The sequence below is a fragment of the Crinia signifera genome, chromosome 5 (genome assembly GCF_055691185.1).
Source record: "Crinia signifera chromosome 5, ASM5569118v1, whole genome shotgun sequence".
In the NCBI taxonomy this organism is placed as follows: Eukaryota; Metazoa; Chordata; class Amphibia; order Anura; family Myobatrachidae; genus Crinia; species Crinia signifera.
In genome coordinates this window covers 164,307,229-164,327,509 of record NC_139221.1, presented here as the reverse complement: position 1 = coordinate 164,327,509, position 20,281 = coordinate 164,307,229, and the positions used below count along the sequence as shown (strand labels likewise).

General features: G+C 39.1%; 1 protein-coding gene across 8 annotated transcripts in view; it reads left to right on the top strand.

The window, feature by feature from the left end:
• The window catches only part of LOC146080692 (leucine-rich repeat flightless-interacting protein 2), a 112,326-nt gene extending 93,069 nt beyond the window's left edge, over positions 1-19,257 (top strand). For 4 of the 8 annotated variants that reach the window (XM_083188230.1, XM_083188227.1, XM_083188229.1 and 1 more), the window contains 9 exons: positions 1,173-1,265; positions 1,919-2,011; positions 5,278-5,379; positions 9,236-9,368; positions 10,362-10,411; positions 10,825-10,945; positions 14,698-14,777; positions 15,719-15,823; positions 18,087-19,257. In XM_083188230.1, the coding sequence (XP_083044356.1) occupies positions 1,173-1,265; positions 1,919-2,011; positions 5,278-5,379; positions 9,236-9,368; positions 10,362-10,411; positions 10,825-10,945; positions 14,698-14,777; positions 15,719-15,823; positions 18,087-18,197 (888 nt within the window). In that variant the 3' untranslated portion in view covers positions 18,198-19,257. The remainder of the gene's footprint in view (positions 1-1,172; positions 1,266-1,918; positions 2,012-5,277; positions 5,380-9,235; positions 9,369-10,361; positions 10,412-10,824; positions 10,946-14,697; positions 14,778-15,718; positions 15,824-18,086) is intronic. The other 4 variants (XM_083188234.1, XM_083188232.1, XM_083188233.1 and 1 more) reach the window with 1 other exon arrangement.
• The last annotated feature ends 1,024 nt before the right edge of the window (positions 19,258-20,281 follow it).

The following is a 20,281-nucleotide window of genomic DNA, read 5'->3' as shown; positions in this document are numbered from 1 at the left end:
CAATATGCAGGCAATACAAGACACCTGCAGCTATCGATTTCAACAGCTGCAGGTGTCCATTGCCTGATTTCCATAGCAGGGACAGTGCTATCCCTGGCTATGGTGGGTGGCTACAGGTGAAGGTGCCCATACACACTGCGATTTATGGGTGCAATGCATGCTCCTGCACATATCCTGTCGCGTAGATCACAAAGTATGTGCTGCACATACTTTTTGAACTGTGTTCTGATCTATCGCATGCGATTTGCAAGCAATGTGATTGGGACCAAAATGCATGCATTTATCGCAGTGTGTATGGGCACCTTAAGGGAGATCTCACATGTTCACACTGGAGCTGGCCAGGTAGGGAGACACAGCACATCTAAGCTTCAGTTTTATTCCTAATTAAAAGAAAGGTCAAAGACTAACAACCCTACCCCCTGATCAGTCCAGCAAATGTCTCAAAAAAGAAAAGGGTCTCAAAAGAAATAAGATTGTGCCGAACAAAATAGCTTTTCATAATAAACTAATTCAATGCATATGCAAACTATCCAATTTGTTACGACAGTATATGGAAAAAGTAAAAGTACTGTATTATGAAATCTGTCCACAACTGATTTATGTTACACATGGCACAATCAGCTGCTTCTGAGTTGACAGAAAAGCAAAAAAAGGTCAAGTAACTTCAGAACAAAGTACAATGCACAGGCTTGCATGTACAGTATGTGTAATTTTGTGTCTGCAGGACAAATACTGGCAGGCTTGGTATATATTTTTTCTTTGAGCGAGGACATGATCCTCTGTAATTTAAAGTACTCTGCACATTTTAATCTGCCCAACCTGCAGCGCAGCATGGTTTTACCAATGTGCTCTCAGCCACTTTCCTTTACTCTTGCATACAGTGAGGGGTATTTATTAAAGTTTGTAGAGAGATGAACCACCAGTCACTCAGCTCCTATCTTTTCTTTCTTCTTTTTTTTTATATTTAAACACCCCGCCTATAACATGACATTTGGTTGGTTGCTACTTTCTCTCCAAGCTTTGATAAATCTTCCCCTAAATGATATTAAACCTTCTCAGTTTATAATATGTATTCAGTCTCTCAGAAAAAAACATGTAATGTTGAATAGCTGAAAAATGTCTCTCTGAGAAAGGGTTGCATATAGGAAGTCATTTGTTTTTGCCTCTTTTAGGAATTAGAAAGACAGAAACACTCCTGCAGCATCCTCCAGCATAAGTTAGATGAACTGAAAGAAGGTATTCGCCAAAGAGATGAATTTATAGAGGTATGGATGACAACTGTTCATAGATTGTTGGGGTTCTAACCTATAGTATTGTGGATCTGATTCCCCTTATGGTGTGTACACACGGCAGATCCTGCCGTGAGATGCTAGTCCCAAAGCGATCAGATCGCATCGGGACTCGCATCTCACGGCATGCAAGAGGGACACAATTTAGACTATATAGTGCAGATCTGAACTCTATAGTCTTGCCTGCCCTCTCTATCTGGCTGCCGATATGCGCTCACACGGGAGCGCGCATCGGGCTCGCAAGCCCTAAAAAAACATGCGATTTGCATGCGATATGGCTTCCGATGTTCACTATATTGGGAACATCGGAAGCCAAATCTTACCATGTGTACTAGTGTCCTGCGCTTGGTTATTCCTGTTTGGTTTTCTTACCATGTGTACACACTATTAGAATATGTTCTGCCTGTGGTGTCCGTATGTATAGATTCCCTACAGTGTAAGGAAAGCTTTCCTTGAGCATGTCTGAATTATACAATCATTTCTTTAGGTGTAGTGTTTTCTTATCTTGTTTCTGAAGTATGCTTGCTGTACTGATACTTTCATATTTGTTTTTTAAAGGTTTTTCTTTCTTTTTGGTTTGTGTTTTTCCGTTTCCTTTCTCCTGTCTTTTCTATTTCCTCTAACTCCAGGAAAACCAGCGTATGCAGCAGAAACTAGACTCTCTGACCAGAGAGGTGTATGATCTGCAGGAGACAGTTAATTGGAAAGATAAAAAAATTGGGGTAGGAAAATCCCAGGATAGTGTTGAATACTAATGCATGGCTTGTCAGGACCAGACCAACACTGCTATGGCGCAGTATCATTAAATCCCACCCGATATAAAAGTATGTGTTACTCAAAGCAAACCATAGATGGTACAGGCAAAACATAATCCTAGGGACTGTGCACCTTACACTGTTGGGAAAAATCTGGGGCATAAACCTGACCTATTTTAGTTATACAGACCCCTGAATGTATAGCCAAACTCATTTTTGAAATATTTACAATTGTGAATGAGTTTTTAATTTACCTACTAAACCTTTAATAAATTGCCTATTAAAATTAAGACGTATTCGGATACAGTGGTGCCCTGATAAAACTGTTGTTCTGTAAGTGACATTACCCTGCACCATAAACGTCCGTGGGAAGGGTAGAGGCACGCCGCAGCATTTTTTCCACTGTATATCCTGGGTTCTGTTCCACCAGTGTCCCACTACCTTTAATGGAAAGTCAAATGGGAAAAAGTGAACTGAACTTTGACGTGTCATAGTTTTGTTTTTTGACCCTATACAATCTGTGCAGATTAATTGATCTACAGTAAAAGAATATATAAGTCGGATAAAAAGTTGACCGGCAAATGGTCAATGCAAATAGGGGCCGCACAAGTTTTTGTTTTTTTACTTGGGGTGTCTGTTTGGAAGTTTTAGCATATGATACCACAATTGGAGTAATGTACCGCGGCCTCTCGCTGGGCTTTGTTTCCTTCCCACAAAGCTGGGGAGGTATTATAGGCCTCCTGTAACACATATGCTCTCTTTTTTTTGTGGTTCATTCCTAACACGTAAAATGCAAATGCATGCTTTTGTTTCACTGATATATGTATGTGGTGTTGGACAGTGTGTACAGTACACAAGAAATTGTGTTTTTGGCTACAGACTAATTCTGGCCATAGACTGCACCACAGTCCAGCAGACCAGCCGACAGTGCCTGATTCAGAGACGTATGCAAATGCATTCACAGCTACAAATATATAGCACAATGGCTAGGCGAAGATTTGCATATGCTGCAGCTGCCTGGATTTGTATGGAAACGCCTACTGGTAGATTTGTAAATCCCAGACACTGCATACAGTACATAGACGCAGCATCGGTCAACAGCTGATATCAAAGTTGTGAGTAGCATGACTGCAGGAAGTAAGGCACTGGCTTAAGCACACCCCCAAACTGGACGTGACATGGCTGCGCTTTTACTTCCGCAAATTATTTTTTGACTGTCAATCATTTTGAAAATAAATCCTCTCTGTGATTGCTGTCACTAGATCATACTGGCAAGTGTGCATGCACCGAACAACAAATAATCGCTGAACTGCAAAAAAAAATCAAGTGTGCATACATACCTGAGTAAGGCCCCCAGCGACTGCACAATGTTATGGATGGTGATCTCTATTCACAGCAGATGTTGGCTGAATGAAGGTCAGGAATATAGGACAGGTCAGAGAACCAAACAATTGAGAAATTTGGCGTAAGGCTTTAGACATTGTACCACATCGCAGACTGCTTCTTAAACTCGAAAGCATGGGATTAGATAGTAAGATGGTTGATTGGATAAGATCTTAGTTGCAGGATATAAAATAGAAAGTAGTAAATAGCACTCACAGGAGGGTAATTTTACGAGTGGCGTTCCCCAGGGATCTGTACTTGGCCAGTGCTTTTTAATATCTTTATTGCTGACATTGCAAATAGTATTGAGGTAGGTTAGACACACCAGGAGAGGTAAAACAAATGGTTGATTATCTAAGTAGACTAGAGGAATGATCAAGAACATGACAATTACAGTTTAATGGCCAAAAATGTCAAATTATGCACTTGGGTCTCAAAAATCAAAAGGCTAAATTTAATATTAATGGCACTATATTGGAAAATACTGAGGAGGAAAGGGATCTAGGAGTCACTATTTCAGATGACTTAAAGGCAGGTAAGAAACTTTCAAATATATCAAAAGTTTTAATAAGTTCTAGGAGGGAAACTCTCTTTAAATGAAGGGAGGTATTAGAACAGGAGGACATGCACTGAAAGTAGAGGGAGGTTCAGGGGAAATCTGAGGAAAAATTAATTCACAGAAAGAGTAGTGGACAAGTTTAATAGCCTCCAATCAGAGGTGGTAGAGGCTATGACAGTAGAACAATTTAGACATGCATGGGATAGGCATAAGGATATCCTTACAAATAAATAAGGATCAAATATGGTTTAAGGTTAACAATATGGTTAAAAAGAGGCAGACTAGATGTGCCAAATGGTTCTGATCTGCCGTCAAATTCTTGGCTTTTTTTTTAAGCCATGTTCAGTCTGGGAATGATTATCGTTAAATGCCATGCATTAATTAATAATCATTTAAGGCTGCAGTGTGTAGCTAGCATGAAGTTTAATGCATGGTCTACAGTTTGAATGATTTAACCATTTCAATGCCATTTTATACTGTAGCTATTAGTCTTTGGTTCATAGTGACAGAATAGAAAACATAGGGTATAATTAGAATTGCTAAATATTGTGGGAATACTTTTCAGACCATAACATTTAAGGTTGTTATGCATTGTAACCAGCACTTGCACTTGCAGTCAGGGTGAAGGGGGCGTTAGAGGACTGTGACTCTCTTGCGTTCCCTTCATATACCTGTTTTCATGTTTAAATACACACACAGTGAAAACATGATTTATTTAAAAAATGTTAATGCAAGTGGGTAATTTGCCTTAAACTTCCTATTCCACATATAATAACATGATTTCAGTCTTCAAAACAAACCAATTATCTAGGGGAGTATCTAAATCTAGTAATAAAGACATATTTTACAACAAAGTCAAGTCCCTCCATTTTCTAATGATGTAAAGGTGCAATTCTGTATGTGGAATTGCACCCGATGATTACATGCATGTTTAGGGGGATTGGTACAAAATCCCGACCGCCAAAATCCCAGCAAGGGGGGCACGTGGATCGCCCATAGAGGAAGAAAGTGTCAGTATTTCGGTGCCGGGATTCTAACTGCATCCCGTTTTAGGTGTATCTGTAGAGATTTCCTATATAAGTTGGCTGTTTTGTGTTGTATCCAATACGTTCTTTACTTGCCTGACCACTGCTTGCTTGTGCATGTCCTTTGCAGAGTGTAATGTATACTTGTGTTCTGTGTGTGTGCACAATTTCCTATTCTTCCCTTGTATCTTATTTCCCCTCTTTCTCTTTTCTTCCTACTGCTATCACTGTCTTTGCTGTTCTGCTGGGTAATTGCCTACGTGCAGGCACTAGAGAGACAAAAAGAGTACTTTGACTGCATTAAAAATGAACGGGACGAGCTCAGAGATGAGCTGGCGGATGTGAAAGGGAAAATGAAGATAGGAGAGGTACAGTATGTCAGCTGCTGCATTATGTCAGCACAGTGTGACTTTCTAGGGAACATAACTTTCCATTCTGCTTGATCTTTTCTAATGTTATTTTGTATATACAAATTGTTGTATGAAGATGTTATCCTATATTTTATTTTAGTTTTGGGTAGAAATACTCTAATGTTGTGTTTAAAGATTACATGTCTGTTATGGGGTAATGTAACAACTGTATAAATAAAGGGCTCAACTCTGTTGCATTTGAGGCTGGTGAGGTGCCGTTGTTGCTGTCAAACATGTTGCCTCATTGCCCAATCTCATCTTGATCTTACTGATTTCTGTATGCAGCCCTAGCCATATGGAACAGCAAACAGAAATGTATTTATTTATCAACAGTTTCTTATATAGCGCATACATATTCCGCAGTGCTTTACACAATGGGGGGAAATTTACTAAAGGAAATGTGTAAAAAAATAGGTGTGTTTGTATCCAGAAATACACTTATTTTTGACATTTACTATCCCAAAAATACGGCAATTCGTATTCGTATTGATAGCACATCAAGATGAATACGAATTGCCGTATTTTTGGGATAGTAAATGTCAAAAATAAGTGTATTTCTGGATACAAATACACCTATTTTTTTACACACTTCCTTTAGTAAATTTCCCCCAATATAGTTGAACATTCACATCAGTCCCTGCCCCAGTGGAGCTTACAATCTATATTCCCTACCACATGTACACGTACACACAGACATTCAAGGGTAATCGTTGCATAGCTACTGTAAATTTGGCAAAGCAACTGGAATGAACCAAAAGAGTTCAGTTATGTTTCTATATAAGACTATTGTCATTTCCAGCTGTCTTCATTTTGTACTTTTAATTAATTTGAAAAACCAGCATTTGACCTTAACTTTCACACAGATTAAAACTGTAAAATGTTATAAATTTAATCTTGAAATTCAACTTTATTGTTTATTTTTTACTAAATCGCAAACACCGCAAATTATATTTGGGCAATTGGTATTAGCCAATCATAATGTAATGCCAAAGCATAGACTCATTTAACGTGGACTGTATGGGTTAACATGCATTAACACTGTGCTTTCTGAGGGGCAAAAAGGCTGTTTTATTAAATATCTTCAGCCGTGAAACCTGGACTTATTCCCTGCATGGCAAAACATTTGTCAAATTGTCTTCTACCCATATAGTTTCTACTGCAAGGAGGCTTATACTCCACTAGTTAAAATCCTATAAAAATGACTGCTTAGTCCCTATCTGCTACTTCCTCCAATATCTGCTCCCTCTCTCCATATCCAGCAAGTTTGCAACAGATCATTTTCCTTTCACTTTCTGTTAAATAATTTGGTCAGTCAAGTGGCCTCTAGTAGTCACTGGTGGTACTTCACCTCAGACATAAGGGGTGTTTAGCCTTTTATGCTGCTTTCACACTGCAGAAATGGGTAAAGACTCAGTATTCTTAAACGGGACTTTAAAATGGGTCTGAGCCTTAAGAACTTTCACATTCAACCGTTTTAAAAAGCATTTAATACCATTCACACATTCAACCTAACCCCCAAGGAACACGTTTTATGCCATAGAAATAGAGCCGTTCACACTGCCAAAAATATTGCTCTGAAACGGGTTTTTATACCCCTTTCACATTACAGCTAAAACACGGTATATTTTAAATGGGTTTAAAACGTTTCTAGCTGTAATGTGAAAGGTCCAGAGAGAATTTACTGGTTTTAAAATACCAGTAATTCAAAACTGGTTAAAAGCAGTGTCCTACCCTTTTCAGAGCCAATCCATTTGTAGTGTGAATTGCTCTGAAATGATATTTACAGATGTATCGGGATTCATCTTTGCAGGTGATGGCGTCGCCATCACCTGCAAAACCCCCCCCCCCCCTCCCGCAGCCTCCTCGGGTCCCCCCCCCAGCATATCCAGCGGGAGGCGGACAGTATTGCGTCCGCCTCGTCGCCCCGCCGCCCGGATACGCCCGCACGCGCGTCTCAGTCAGAAGGAGCGCCGTGTTGCTGGCGGTTCGCCAGCAAAGATAAAACCGGCCCCATCTGTACAAGTCATGAGCAGGTCACAGAGGGTGATAGGCTATCTCCCTTGTGATCTCACCAGGCACAGGCAGGAAGTAAAGAGCAGAGAGGAACTTTTTTAACCCAATGCATACTGTGCAGGTGTTGGGATCATTTGGTCAACAGTCCTTAGGTCGACACTGTTGAATCAACATGCTGGAAGGTCAACAGTTGTCTAGGTCAACATGGCAGGGGATCGACATGAGTCTAGGTCAACATGGCCGAAGGTCTACAGGAGACCAGATCGACAGGTGTCTAGGTCGACATGGGGTTTTTCACTGTTTTTTTTTACCCGAATGTCAACACAGTCGACATGGACACTGTTTTAAGTGCACCGCGTCCCCTCGCTCGCCATGTTTTGGGCACAGTGTTTTTTATTCTCCCACCATGCCCTAGTGCAGGGCTGAGCAACACCGGCCCTCCAGATGTTAGTGAACTACACATCCCAGGATGCTTTGCATTAGTTTTGCTATGTGGCCATGCTGAAACTGATGCAAGGCATGCTGGGATGTGTAGTTCATCAACATCTGGAGGGCCGATGTTGCCCAGCCCTGCCCTAGTGGATGGTAGGACATGAAATACCGCCTGTCGGCACATGTCAGCTCAAAAAAGTGAAAAAAAGCCATGTCGCCCTAACGCATGTGTCAACCTAGACAGCTGTCGACCTTCTCCCCTGTCGACCTAGACTCATGACTACCTTCTGCCAATTTGACCTAGACACCTGTCGACCTTCCAGCATGTCGACCTAATGACTGTCTTATGGTCGACCCATCGACCGTATCCTCTGTGCAGAGAGGAGACTTTATTTTTACCTTTATTTATTTCTACTTATTTATTTTACCCACCCCCTCCCTTTTATGCTGTAAAATCCTCATATGTGAGCCTGTGTCCCAGAAATGTCCATTTAAAATGACATCCACTGTTTTCTATGGGTGAAATGGGTTGAATGTGAATGGTACAAAAACAGTATTGAAATGGTAATATACCAGTTACAATATGCAATGTGAAAGAGGTTTAACTGTTTAACAAATACTGGTATATGTTAAACGGTTAAAGCACCCTGGAGCTTTCACACTGCAGCTATACCTTAAAAAAGGCTAAAAAAAGACAATTTACAGTTTAAGAGCTGCAGTGTGAAAGGGGTATAATATACGTACATTGTCCTATATGTGGCTTCTCTGCTGATGTGCAAGAGGAGCTGTGTGATACAGAAAGGTGCAGCCTGGGAGTGTGTTTGAGTCTCCACAGACCGCTTGCCATGTTTGGATGTTTTAGCCAACATATGGCACACAATACACTATGTGAAATATCCTTTAAATGAAAACTGAAAGTAAGTTAGTGATTTTATTGAAAAACTTTCATTAATATCCCGTTTTTGTAATTACAACCTGGTACAGTACAAATTTTTTTATTTTTTTTGCCACAAGTTTTTTTGTCAAGACCAGAGGCCTTATGTAGTAGCCTGAGAGCTGCAGGTTTTATGGGAATTTCAGCAATATGGGCAGAATAGTCGGAATTCCTGCACAGCTGTTACATGAGCTCCATGGGTTCTCAAGAACTACTATCATGTCCTGTTTTAAGGATTTCTTCAATTATATATATGTCGTTGGGTCAGTATCCCACCTAGTTCCACTGACAGAAATCCTACAAATTGACCTGTAAGTGGTACTTGACGATAGTGGTTGAGAACCCTTGTTTGAGATGTTAGAGGTCATTTCTGTGATGTTATGTGTTGTTGTCTTTACAAATTGGTACATAAGTCTTTTTTTATGTTTGTTTCAGAAAAATGGCTTAGTAATTATTCCTGATGGTACTCCTAATGGTGATATAAACCACGAGCCAATGGTTGGAGCAATAACTGTCGTATCCCAAGAAGCTGCACAAGTATTGGAATCTGCAGGAGAAGGGCCACTTGGTAAATGGGAATTATAAGCATGTGTTGGGATTTTGAAGGGACTTTCATTACTGTGACAGATAACATATGCAGATGTGTAAACATACATCTATCCTCCATGCGCTACAAGTCATGTTACACATAAGTGTACGTCTTGCAATCTTGCTGGACTCCACAGACCCATCATTTTAAACCCATGGAACAACATTTTGGATGAATTAAAAAGCCAGCTGTGATCCATCACCTAACATCATTGCTTAACCTCCCTCATGCTCTTATGGATAAATAGATGCAAATCCCCACAGCCATGTTAAAAATATATTACTATATACGAAGTTCAAGTTACAGATGGGTCCTCTTTCATCTTGGTTGATATTTTTCACAATCACAAACCGTTTGGCGTAATTAATGTATGCATTTGTGGGTGCATGCAATTACATTGTGCATACACAGGTGCATCTATTCATACCTCCTTGAATGTAGTTGCTGCTGCAATGCATGTCACATTAGAACACTTTGCAGCAAATATAGAAGACCCATCTGTATAAAAATGTGGTATACTAGATTAATAGTTATTTCTATTGCTAGATTCTAGATATCTGCAGTGACCACATTCTTATTTATGCTGCAACTTCTGTTTTTGTAAGCTTTCCAGACATAGCATTGAAGCATTCAAAGATTTTAGAACCAGTGCCTTTAAACTGTGGTCTAAATATCTTGCTGTACTCAGTGAATAATGATAGAACCAATATATAATGAGGTCTTCAAGATGTTCACAGCTGCTCAAGATTGAGATGGTGCTGATGTGGGAGAAAGCGTCCTATCCACACGTAATTATATGAAGCAGGGCAGTACTGCATATATCTTAGAGAATGTCCTAATGTGATGGAGGGTATGAAAAAAAGAAGGAATACACTGGCATAGTAGATATTGGAAGCAGCACAGATTACTGGTGGGGGAATCCTGTCAATATTTTGTAGTAAAGTTTTGCTGATAGAAATTTGTTTATTGTAGATGTAAGGCTACGGAAACTGGCTGAAGAGAAGGATGAGTTGGTATCACAGGTAAGCCATTCCTGTTCTGAGATAAGTTTTTGTAATACGAAGACCGTACTTTTTATCCTTTATAACATTTTTTAAGGAGTAAATAATACCCCTTTCACACTGCAGCTATAATTCGGTATTTTACCGATTTTAAACCATTTCAAAACGGTTATAGCTGCAGTGTGAAAGGTCCAGTTTTATATTACTGGTTCAAGTAAACCGGTAATTCAAAACTGTTAAAAAGAAGGTTCCTCCAAGGTTCAGACCCATTATTTTTGCAGTGTGAACGGGTCTTTATATTGTAACACTTTGTTTTGATCCAGCATAGAATATTACAGCAAGTTTTCGTTGTGTGCTCTTGTTACATAAGAGAGAAGAAAGCCAAAAGTGTGTATTACATTAGAATCATCTGATCTGGCATTCTTATATTACAGATCAGAAAGTTGAAATTGCAACTAGATGAAGAGCGCCAAAAAAATACCAGAAATGACACTACAACAACGGATTCTGCAGTGCCAGAGAATGGTTCCGACCTACAATTTATTGAGATGCAAAGTATGTGCCCATTTCTTCAAATTTATCTACTAAAGAAATTCAAACATCAATAGGAAAAAGAGCACATCTTTTTTTATATTTACAATTGTGTAGATATTTGTTAATATATTTTGCATTAAGATTTTTACCAACAACAAACATATTTAAGAGATGTCTATTGTAAAGTTATGTCAAAGAAAACTTAATATAGGGGAATATTCATATATAACTTTACCTGTAACAATCCAGAAGTGTGCTGCTATAAAAAATTATACATGGTCAATTTAAATAGACAAAACCACTATTTGTGTCTTCCAATGCTAAAATATGTGAATAACCAAAAGTAAATCAAGTCCTGTACCACATATCTCACCCTAAGTATGACTTATAAACACAATTTATGTAAATTACTTACCTTATTTACTCGAGTATGTCGACTCGAATATAAGCAGAGGCACCTAATTTTACTACAAAAAACTGTGAAAACATATTGACTCGCGTTTAAGCCTAAGGTGGGAAATGCAGCAGCCAACTTCAAATCCTGCCACCAGGAATTAGAATAAAATCACTGCAAATCTGGGTAACTGGGAACACCAGTGCTTCTGCCAGGTCAAGACCTCCATGCATCAGAGATGTACTGGGGGGCAATGGGCTAGTGATGATGCTAGCTAGAAAGTATAATGCCTGGAGCCCTATTTGTCTGCAGAACACACAGAGGGGCTACCTGACCGGCAGGATCTTGTCACAGGGGGCTTTGAGCATAGCAGCCAAACCAGCAGCACCTGGGCCTGTCAGTGCCCACACAGGACACTGAAACAGCTGGATTAATTGTGATCACCAGGGAGCTGCCCCCCCCCACCCTTCCCGCCACCTAAGTTCTAAGTAGAATAACGCCAATACATACTGCCAGTCTTAAGACAGCAAAGAACATGAGTGTTCTTGACTCTGGCTCCCAGGCCCCAACCTGTGTGTGACAGCGGGGTGCAGGTGTCATCAACAGCAGCTTATGCAGCCGCACGCACACCACTCACTCAGGTTCTCTCCACTTTACCTGTTTCCCCGAAGTGAGACTGTAATGACTGTAAGATGAGGATGGATGATCAAGGCTGTGCTGCACTGCAGGGGGGGCATCCATGTGCCAAGGTCATATAAGGGAGTCAGTATAACCACAGTACCTGTGACAAGTAGGCTCCCCAGAATCTCATAGGGCATCAGATATGCCCCCTGATGGCAGCAGGGCACTCAAGGTGCCTCCAGACCCCGGGGTCTAAGCACACCAGCAGCCTCTGTGTAAAGGTGGTGCAAGCCACCTCCAATATCGCTAGCCTTCTGGGGAAAGGGAGACCTGGAGATATAAACTCCAGTCTACCTGCTGGTGGCACCGATATGAGGCAGAAGGTGTCACCCAGGGAGTGGGCGGGGGATCAGCTCACCCCTCACTGCAGGTCCCGGCTGTTAGGAAGCTCCGGATTGCCTCAGACCACCATATGGAGCTCAGGAGGCTGATGCACAGCAATTTAGAGACCCCGGCTTGGCAGAACTGGAAGGCAGCAACCTGCAGGGACGAGTCACGACATCCCCCGGCTCCGCTTCTGATTCCCCCTTAATCCGGACAGCAGGAACAGCCGGTATGCAGCAGCCAGGGGCTGGATAGAGGGAGGATGTGCTGGGGAAATTGATAAAGAGCAGGAGCCCTTGCAGGGCCCTGGTCTCCAGGAAGCAGAATTTTGTGGAGCCCATCCGAGGGGGCTTTTTCAGCATAAAAAATGTGATGAAAAACTCTGCTTATACTAGTATATATACGAGTATATATGGTTACTGTAATTTCTCAATAATAAACTTTTGGCATAAAATACTGATACTCCAGGCTGCCATGAGTCAAAAAAGTTTGGAAACCTCTGTCCCGAGCCTTTTCACTTTTTTTTTTCCCGAATCGGCATTGGGCGAAAAAGCCTCAATTTTCCAAAACCCGTGGATCGGCGGCTAATTCACCGATCCACATGATTTTCGCAAGTGTTGGATTCTTCACCCAGGCGAAAAATTGGCACGGACAATATGGCGAAACTAGATCGCTCTTAACAGACAATACTTGCTGATTTTTTGCCTGCTGAAAAATCTGGAAAGGAATAAATCCCCCCCCCCCCCCCCCCCCCGTAATCTGATAAATAAGGCCGATTGAAGACCGAATAACAATTATCTTTCATTGTATGGACATGAGCAATAATCTTCCAGCACTAAAAAAAAATTAGTTGTGATCTCTTTATTTTATTTTCTACCATGTGTGGTCTGCCGTATCCACTTTCTGCAGAATTCATTAAGTGTATGGTACTTTAAAAAAAAGTTCATGGATAATTTCCTGATGAAATGTCAAGTTTTTAGTCAGATATAATGTGAATGTACACCTACATATATAAGGATTTAATTTATACATAAAATTTTTTAAAAAATCTACTTTACCCTCCTTAAATTATAACCAGCACTTGTGCTTTTAGCCAGTTGTTGCCACCAAATCAGGAGAAATCAAACTTATATTCCCCCTTCATTTACAGTATGGCTGCTGGCAGTGGGCTTTGCCAGCTAGCGCTAGCTGGCAAATTAATTAACAAATATTCTTCAGGAAGTCTATTCTATATAGAAATGCAATTTTGAAGGTGAAAAAGGCTACAAAAAAAAAGACTGGTTTTTTTTATTGTTTTTGTGTGTTTTGTGACATTTTCCATTGCGCACTACAGGTGACAGTAGGCCTTTGTGCAGGATATATTTGCTTTTTTCCAAGTGACTGAATGCTATAGCAGCCAATTTGGGCACCGTGTTTTGCGCAAATCTGAGAAGAAATCTTTGATCACAATCCATGCAGGTCTCCTAGGATGGGAGCAATGATGTTTCTTTGTGTGACCAATATCCATAGGGAATCTAGCCTTGGTTGAAGTGAAGCGGGGTGTTAGACGTTGCAGGATTCTGGCTGGCAAAACCTAGTGCTGGTTGCAAATAATCCCCTGTTTATTGAGTAACCAGCACTAGGCCTAAAGAACTAGCACTGGTTGCAATTTGCAGGGAATCGATGCACATTTCTTTTTGTTTTATATAATACAGGGTTGTAGCTTGTCCATGCTGTCCTGACCATTATTAAACTGTTGTGAAATTTTTACGCAGGAAGCAAATAGCGTGTGTACAGTATGAGGAGAAAATATTTTTCTCTAATGACCATGAGACAGATTATTAATTGTATCGGACAATAAATTGCTCAGTGTATGATAAAGTTCTACCTCATAAAGGTCAAGTACAGTACATTTTTCATTCCACACTTTGTTTTACAGAAAGATGAAGTATAAATATGGTTAAAAATACTATGAACATTTATTTACTGTATTTAATTATTTACAGTTTCTTCTATAGCACAGCAGTAGACAGTGATAAAACAAATACTTCCTTTCCTCTTATCATTCAAGCTGACAATTTTTAGGTCTTTTATTTTCGAATTCTTGTACAATAACATGTCTTTTAATGCTTTTTATATATTATAACTGTATAAATACAAATAATCATAAAAGAAAAATGCCTATCTCCAAGAGTCTGGGCATTGAGTTTGTCTCTGCACTTAAGAATCCAGTCTTAAAGGGTCTTCCATAATGTAGGTCAGTTAATAATTTGGTAGGTACAAGCACATTTTCAGTGCTAAATAAATGACACACCTCTTTACACTGGCTTCTTTGGAATGCTGCACCATGATTGACATTGCATGGTATTTGCTAATCAAATTATGATTTACCTAGGGGATGCCAACAGACAAATGAGTGAATTCAAGTTTAAACTTTCAAAAGCAGAGCAAGATATAACTACTCTAGAACAGAATGTAAGTACTGGTTCATGTGTTCTCTACATACTGTACTGTAGTCTCCCTCTATCTCAGGTAACGAAGTCTTCCACCCTGTTATACAGATGTGTCCACATGCATTTGGTCAAACAGCCATTGTAGACATGCCATTCAACTTGGTAGTGCCAAGCATCATCTTTTGTGGCTTTTCCCATTAAAATGTCCATTGTTTTACCAGAGCTCTTTTTTAATGTAGTATTTTGGATTCAGCCACAACTGCTGTCCCACACAGAATATTGGCAAGCAGCATATCATTTTAATCAACATAAGTTGCTTTTACGAAATGTTCACATAAATTAGTGAATAATACACATTTTAATGGAGAAACCTGCACAACCAGCAGCTCGGTTCTACGGAGTCATGCGGCGCTCATGCATTACGTGTAACTTGTAACACGTCAATGTGAACACATCTTTACACCGTTTCTGTTTAGAAGTACATCCTGTATATCTCTGCAGCCTCCTGTGTATAACTGTGTGAGTGTCTTTTTTCATGTGATAAGTTTGTTTGGCCTCTTTGAAGCTATATCTTGTAGTACAGATTATAAAGATTTTAGAAGTCACAAAAGAGTTGTGGCCATACACTGTTCATTTCAAGTCAGTTCTAGTATTGTTATTATCTAAATTATACAGAATGCAATATGAATTCTAATCATAAATGTATTTGACATGCAAAGTACTGTAAATAAAATGAAGACCACGAAAGCAAGAGGTGATAGAGAGATGCCCTGGTTTTCTTTGTGTGGTTTTGGTATGAGAGCGGTTTTTATTTTATTTTTTGTCTGAGTTATGGTTGCTTCTGGTGGCTTTTTCCTCTTCTCTTGTGATTAATCTAGAATTACATATTGTAGTTTTATATGTATGTGGCTAAAATTTGTAATTGTGTTATTAACTGGTATTGCTTTCTGTGCTGTTATATAGGTTCTTAGGCTCGAAGGGCAAGTGGTCAGATATAAAACTGCAGCAGAAAATGCAGAAAAGGTAGAAGATGAGCTAAAAGCAGAAAAGAGAAGACTTCAAAGAGAGGTAATTACCTGGCATGATAATTAATTACTTAGAATTCTTCAACATATTGTTATCCCCACAGCTGGAATCCATATATAAATCCAATTTCATAATGCTTTATACTATTTTGGTTTGATTTAAGAAGGTTCTTAATGTGAATTTGACCAATTTGCCCATCTTGACATTTGTTATTCCTTGTCTAATCTGAAGCACTGTGTAGAAAATAAATGACCATCTCCAAATGACAGGAGGACAACATGAGAAGCCTTTTGGCTTATACTAATTCACTGCTAGGACAGATGAAGTTCCGATATCAACTTTGGATGGGGCTTTATGGCGGTATAGAGTCCACCGCAGAAGGACCAAGAAGACCTAAAGAAGAGTTTAGTGCTTTGCCATTACTAACCAAGTGAAACCAAATTGTGTTTAAATATTATGCAAATATAATGAAAATGAGTTTGCCAGTCTAAGAAATATTGGGTAAATGCACTTTATTTAAGATGTGGACCTGGAGATACTAAGGGGACTTTCTGTCCTGTGTTATAGCTATTTATCAGGGTTACAAAATGACTGCTTAGAAAAGTACAGAAAAAAAAACGATTGTGCTCCATTAATAATGACTGTGTATATTGATAAATACTAGTAGTCCCACTTACAATTGTATAAGATGAATATTTGAAATATAATCCATTGTTTTTTGAGCAGTGAATGAGAAAACGCCTTTATTCTACAATGAATGCTAAAAAATACATGTTTTGAATTAATACTAAAGTACATGTACTGTTGCACTGTTGTTTTATTTGGGTACCATATAGCTATCACCATCACAGAACCATCTTACACTCATTGTAACATCTAAATTTGATGAGTGTATTATATTTCACAATAATTTGGTTTTCACTTCCTTATCACAAAAGACGTTAGTCCATTGAGCTACACCTACCTAACTTGTAACTACTGACTTGAGTAAGTCATATCTATAGGATTCCCTTTGTGGCCAAAAATGTATCCAGCTTTGATTTAAATTCATTAACAGTTGTTGCTGTAACCACCCCCACCGGCAATGAGTTCCAGAATTTTACTGCTCTAATGGTGAAGAATCCTCTTCTTAATTCAGTAAGGAATTTATTTTCCTTGAGCCTCAGTACATGCCCATATGTCCTAAGTATAGACCTGTTAGTGAACAAATCATCTCCCAGTTCCATCCAGTTCCATATGATTCCCAATCCTGTATATGAACATACTAATCCTATCCCCTATCAATCTCCGTTTCTCCAGTGAAAACATATTCAGGCTGGTTAACCTATCTTTTTTTCTAGTGATTGGAGACCTTTTACTAGCTTAGTTGCCCTTCTCTGTACCTGTTCCATTTCATTTATGTCCTTTTTAAGGTGCGGTGCCCAGAACTGAACACCATATTCCAAGTGTGGTCTCACCATTGCCTTGTAAAGAGGCACTATCACATTGGCATCCCTTGAATCCATACCTCTTTTAATGTATGCTAGTGTCTGGTTTGCTTTTGCTGCTGCACATGAGCAGTGTGCACTATTACCCACTTTTTCATCTATGATGACCACCAAGTCCGTCTCTACAGCAGAATTCCCTATAATAACTCCATTTAGCCTAGAAGTAGCTTGTTCATTTTTTATTACTTTACATTTTTCAATGTTAAATTGAATTTTCCACCTTTCTGCCCACCTTTCCAGTTTATTTAAGTCACTTTGTAGTGTTTCCACATCCTCTCCTGAGTTAATTTTCTTACTCAATTTTGTGTCGTCCGCAAATTTTACTCACTATGTCACTTCCAATATCATTAATGAATATTCATTTATCTCCTAACCCTAAATTACCTAGTTTCATTAATAACCTTTTATGAGGCACTGTGTCAAAAGCTTTAGCGAAATCAAGAAATGTTTGCTTGTAGAGTTGATCATTCAGTAAAGTGCCCCCATTTTTGTTTGTAGCCTACACAGAAAATAACTAATCGGAAAACAGTATATTCCTTGTTTGGACATCTTCATATTAGTATTTTTTTGTTGGTCCAGTGTTTAATTTCACCCAAAGGGATTGTGTCTTCAAAAAACACACGTTTTCCAGTCTTTGTGGGCCTTTAATCCAATACAATCTTAAAGGTTGATTATAACTTAAATAATAGACAAGTGCACTTAAAATAAAAAAAAATTATGAAATCTGTCTCTGAATATCACCTGAAGTAGTGAGCAAATGGTAGATATAGTTTTACATTGGTATGAACTAAGTAACCTATTACCTTTTTACTCAACAGCTGCGCACTGCTCTGGACAAGATGGAAGAGATGGAGATGACAAACAGTCATTTAGTGAAGAGGTTAGAGAAGATGAAAGCCAACAGGACTGCACTTCTGTCTCAGCAGTAACGAGGAAACAATACAAAACCACAATGCACTGCTCTACAATACACTGCGCCCTCTCTCGGTCTTACTATAGACATTCTCATTGGCACTTGGTGCACATGCTGCTTCGGCCAGCCAGAGTCTTGGCAGAAAAATACAATCTTTCATTTACAAGAGGATTGAAGAACTGCTAGAAATGTCCCAAACATTGGTGGTTTCTACTTTTCAGCACCCTGATTCGGGTATATTTCTTAGCTGAGGCGCAGCCCGCTGGATTCCAGATTTTCCATAGGATGCATTTTTTTCTTCCACTCACATTATTATAATCAACTTTACTCACACACTCTTGTTTTTGCCTGCTGCTTACTTATGCTGGTGAACAGAAACTACTGCATGAAGAGGATATTCTACTACACCGTTATGACATATGCCTATCTAATACTGTAACAGAGACTGAATAGACTCAACCTAACCCCTTCTCTGCACAAATAGTCCTGGAATAGTGTAGAAACATTGTTCTTGCCAAATATGGATATTTAAGAAGAAATCTCCTGCTGTTTGTTCGATGTAGCTCGTATGGAGCACGCTGTAATGGGAAAGACAAGTGACCAGGCCATTTATAAAAGTGTCTTACTGTCCCACTTCAAGAACTGTAGTGCAGCAGGAAGGGGTTAAAAGTGCCTTCCTCACTATAATTTCAACTTAATTACTATTAAGCTGTTTAAAGCTATTAAATGGAATTGCGCTAACATTTATACTTAGGAAAGTTATAATATTGGGGAGAATGTGCATTCATTAAACTTTATACATTTTGAACAAAATACTTTTTGTAAAAATATTTTAATTTGTATAAGAATTTATAACAAGACAGTGAATATGTCTTTTATTGCATGGGTGATGGCACAGCTGGTTAATAGTATTTTAAAGAGAGTAATTGGTTATCCTTAAGAATTCAACTCATACATTATGTCAGATATATTTTGTTGCACATTGTAATTTGTATAATCTGTCGCTTGAGTGTGAGTGGAGTGTTTAGACTAAGCAAATTGCAGGGGACCTATTAAATGGACACTTTTAATGGTCACATCATTGTTCGTTTCTAATTTCATATTTATTAACAATACTAAATCGTACATAGGTTTGTTTGTATTCATCTCAATATGGGGGGATATTCAATCTTGGCAATATCGACAGTTCAATGTTTAATCCCGGCCTGGACTCAGCTGCTACAGACCTGCCTCCCTATGGGGACAAGTCTGTATTGTCAGAAACGGCCACGGATCGTCGAATCTGCGGCCGTATTCCAACAAACCGGTAGAGCTTGCACCAATCCACAGATTTTTCAACACTCGACTGTTGGAATTCTCTGTCGAGTCACTGTTGGATCCAACAAAAACCATCCGTGATTCCGACTGTCGGGACGTTCAAATAGTTGGAATCCCAGATTGAATACCCCCATTAATTACTAAAGCTTGAAGAAAAAGCCAATTTAGGTCTTTTTTTATTTTTAAAGCAAAATTATCATCAAATTATTTTTCCACTTAATAAATACCAATTCACCTCTAAATAGGTCTAGTTGTATGTACCACGTTTCACCTCCTTGTCGCTTCAATTTGTATATATGTACACATACACACAAAAAGCACGAAGGTAGAAAGAAAAAGATGCAATATATTTAATAGTACAGGTTGAGTATCCCTTATCCAAACTGCTCGGGAAAAGAAGAATTTTGGATAACTGATTATTCCGTATTTCAAAATATTTTTGTATTTCAATGATGTATTTTGCATTTATGTTGTACAAACACATGAAATACACACAAATATATTAGCAGTGTCAGTTACAGAAGTCCCCAGTAATGCCAGTTACAGATGTCCCCAGTAATGCCAGTTACAGATGTCCCCAGTAGTGCCAGTTACAGATGTCCCCAGTAGTGCCAGTTACAGATGTCCCCAGTAGTGCTTTTAGCAAGATTTTTTTTTTTTTCACTTTCTGGAATGTATGGTTTTCGCAATAATTTGGATAACGGATACTCAACCTGTACTAAAATTTCCATGTGTAAATATCATTAAAGATGATAAATTATAATGGGAAACAATTCTCATTTG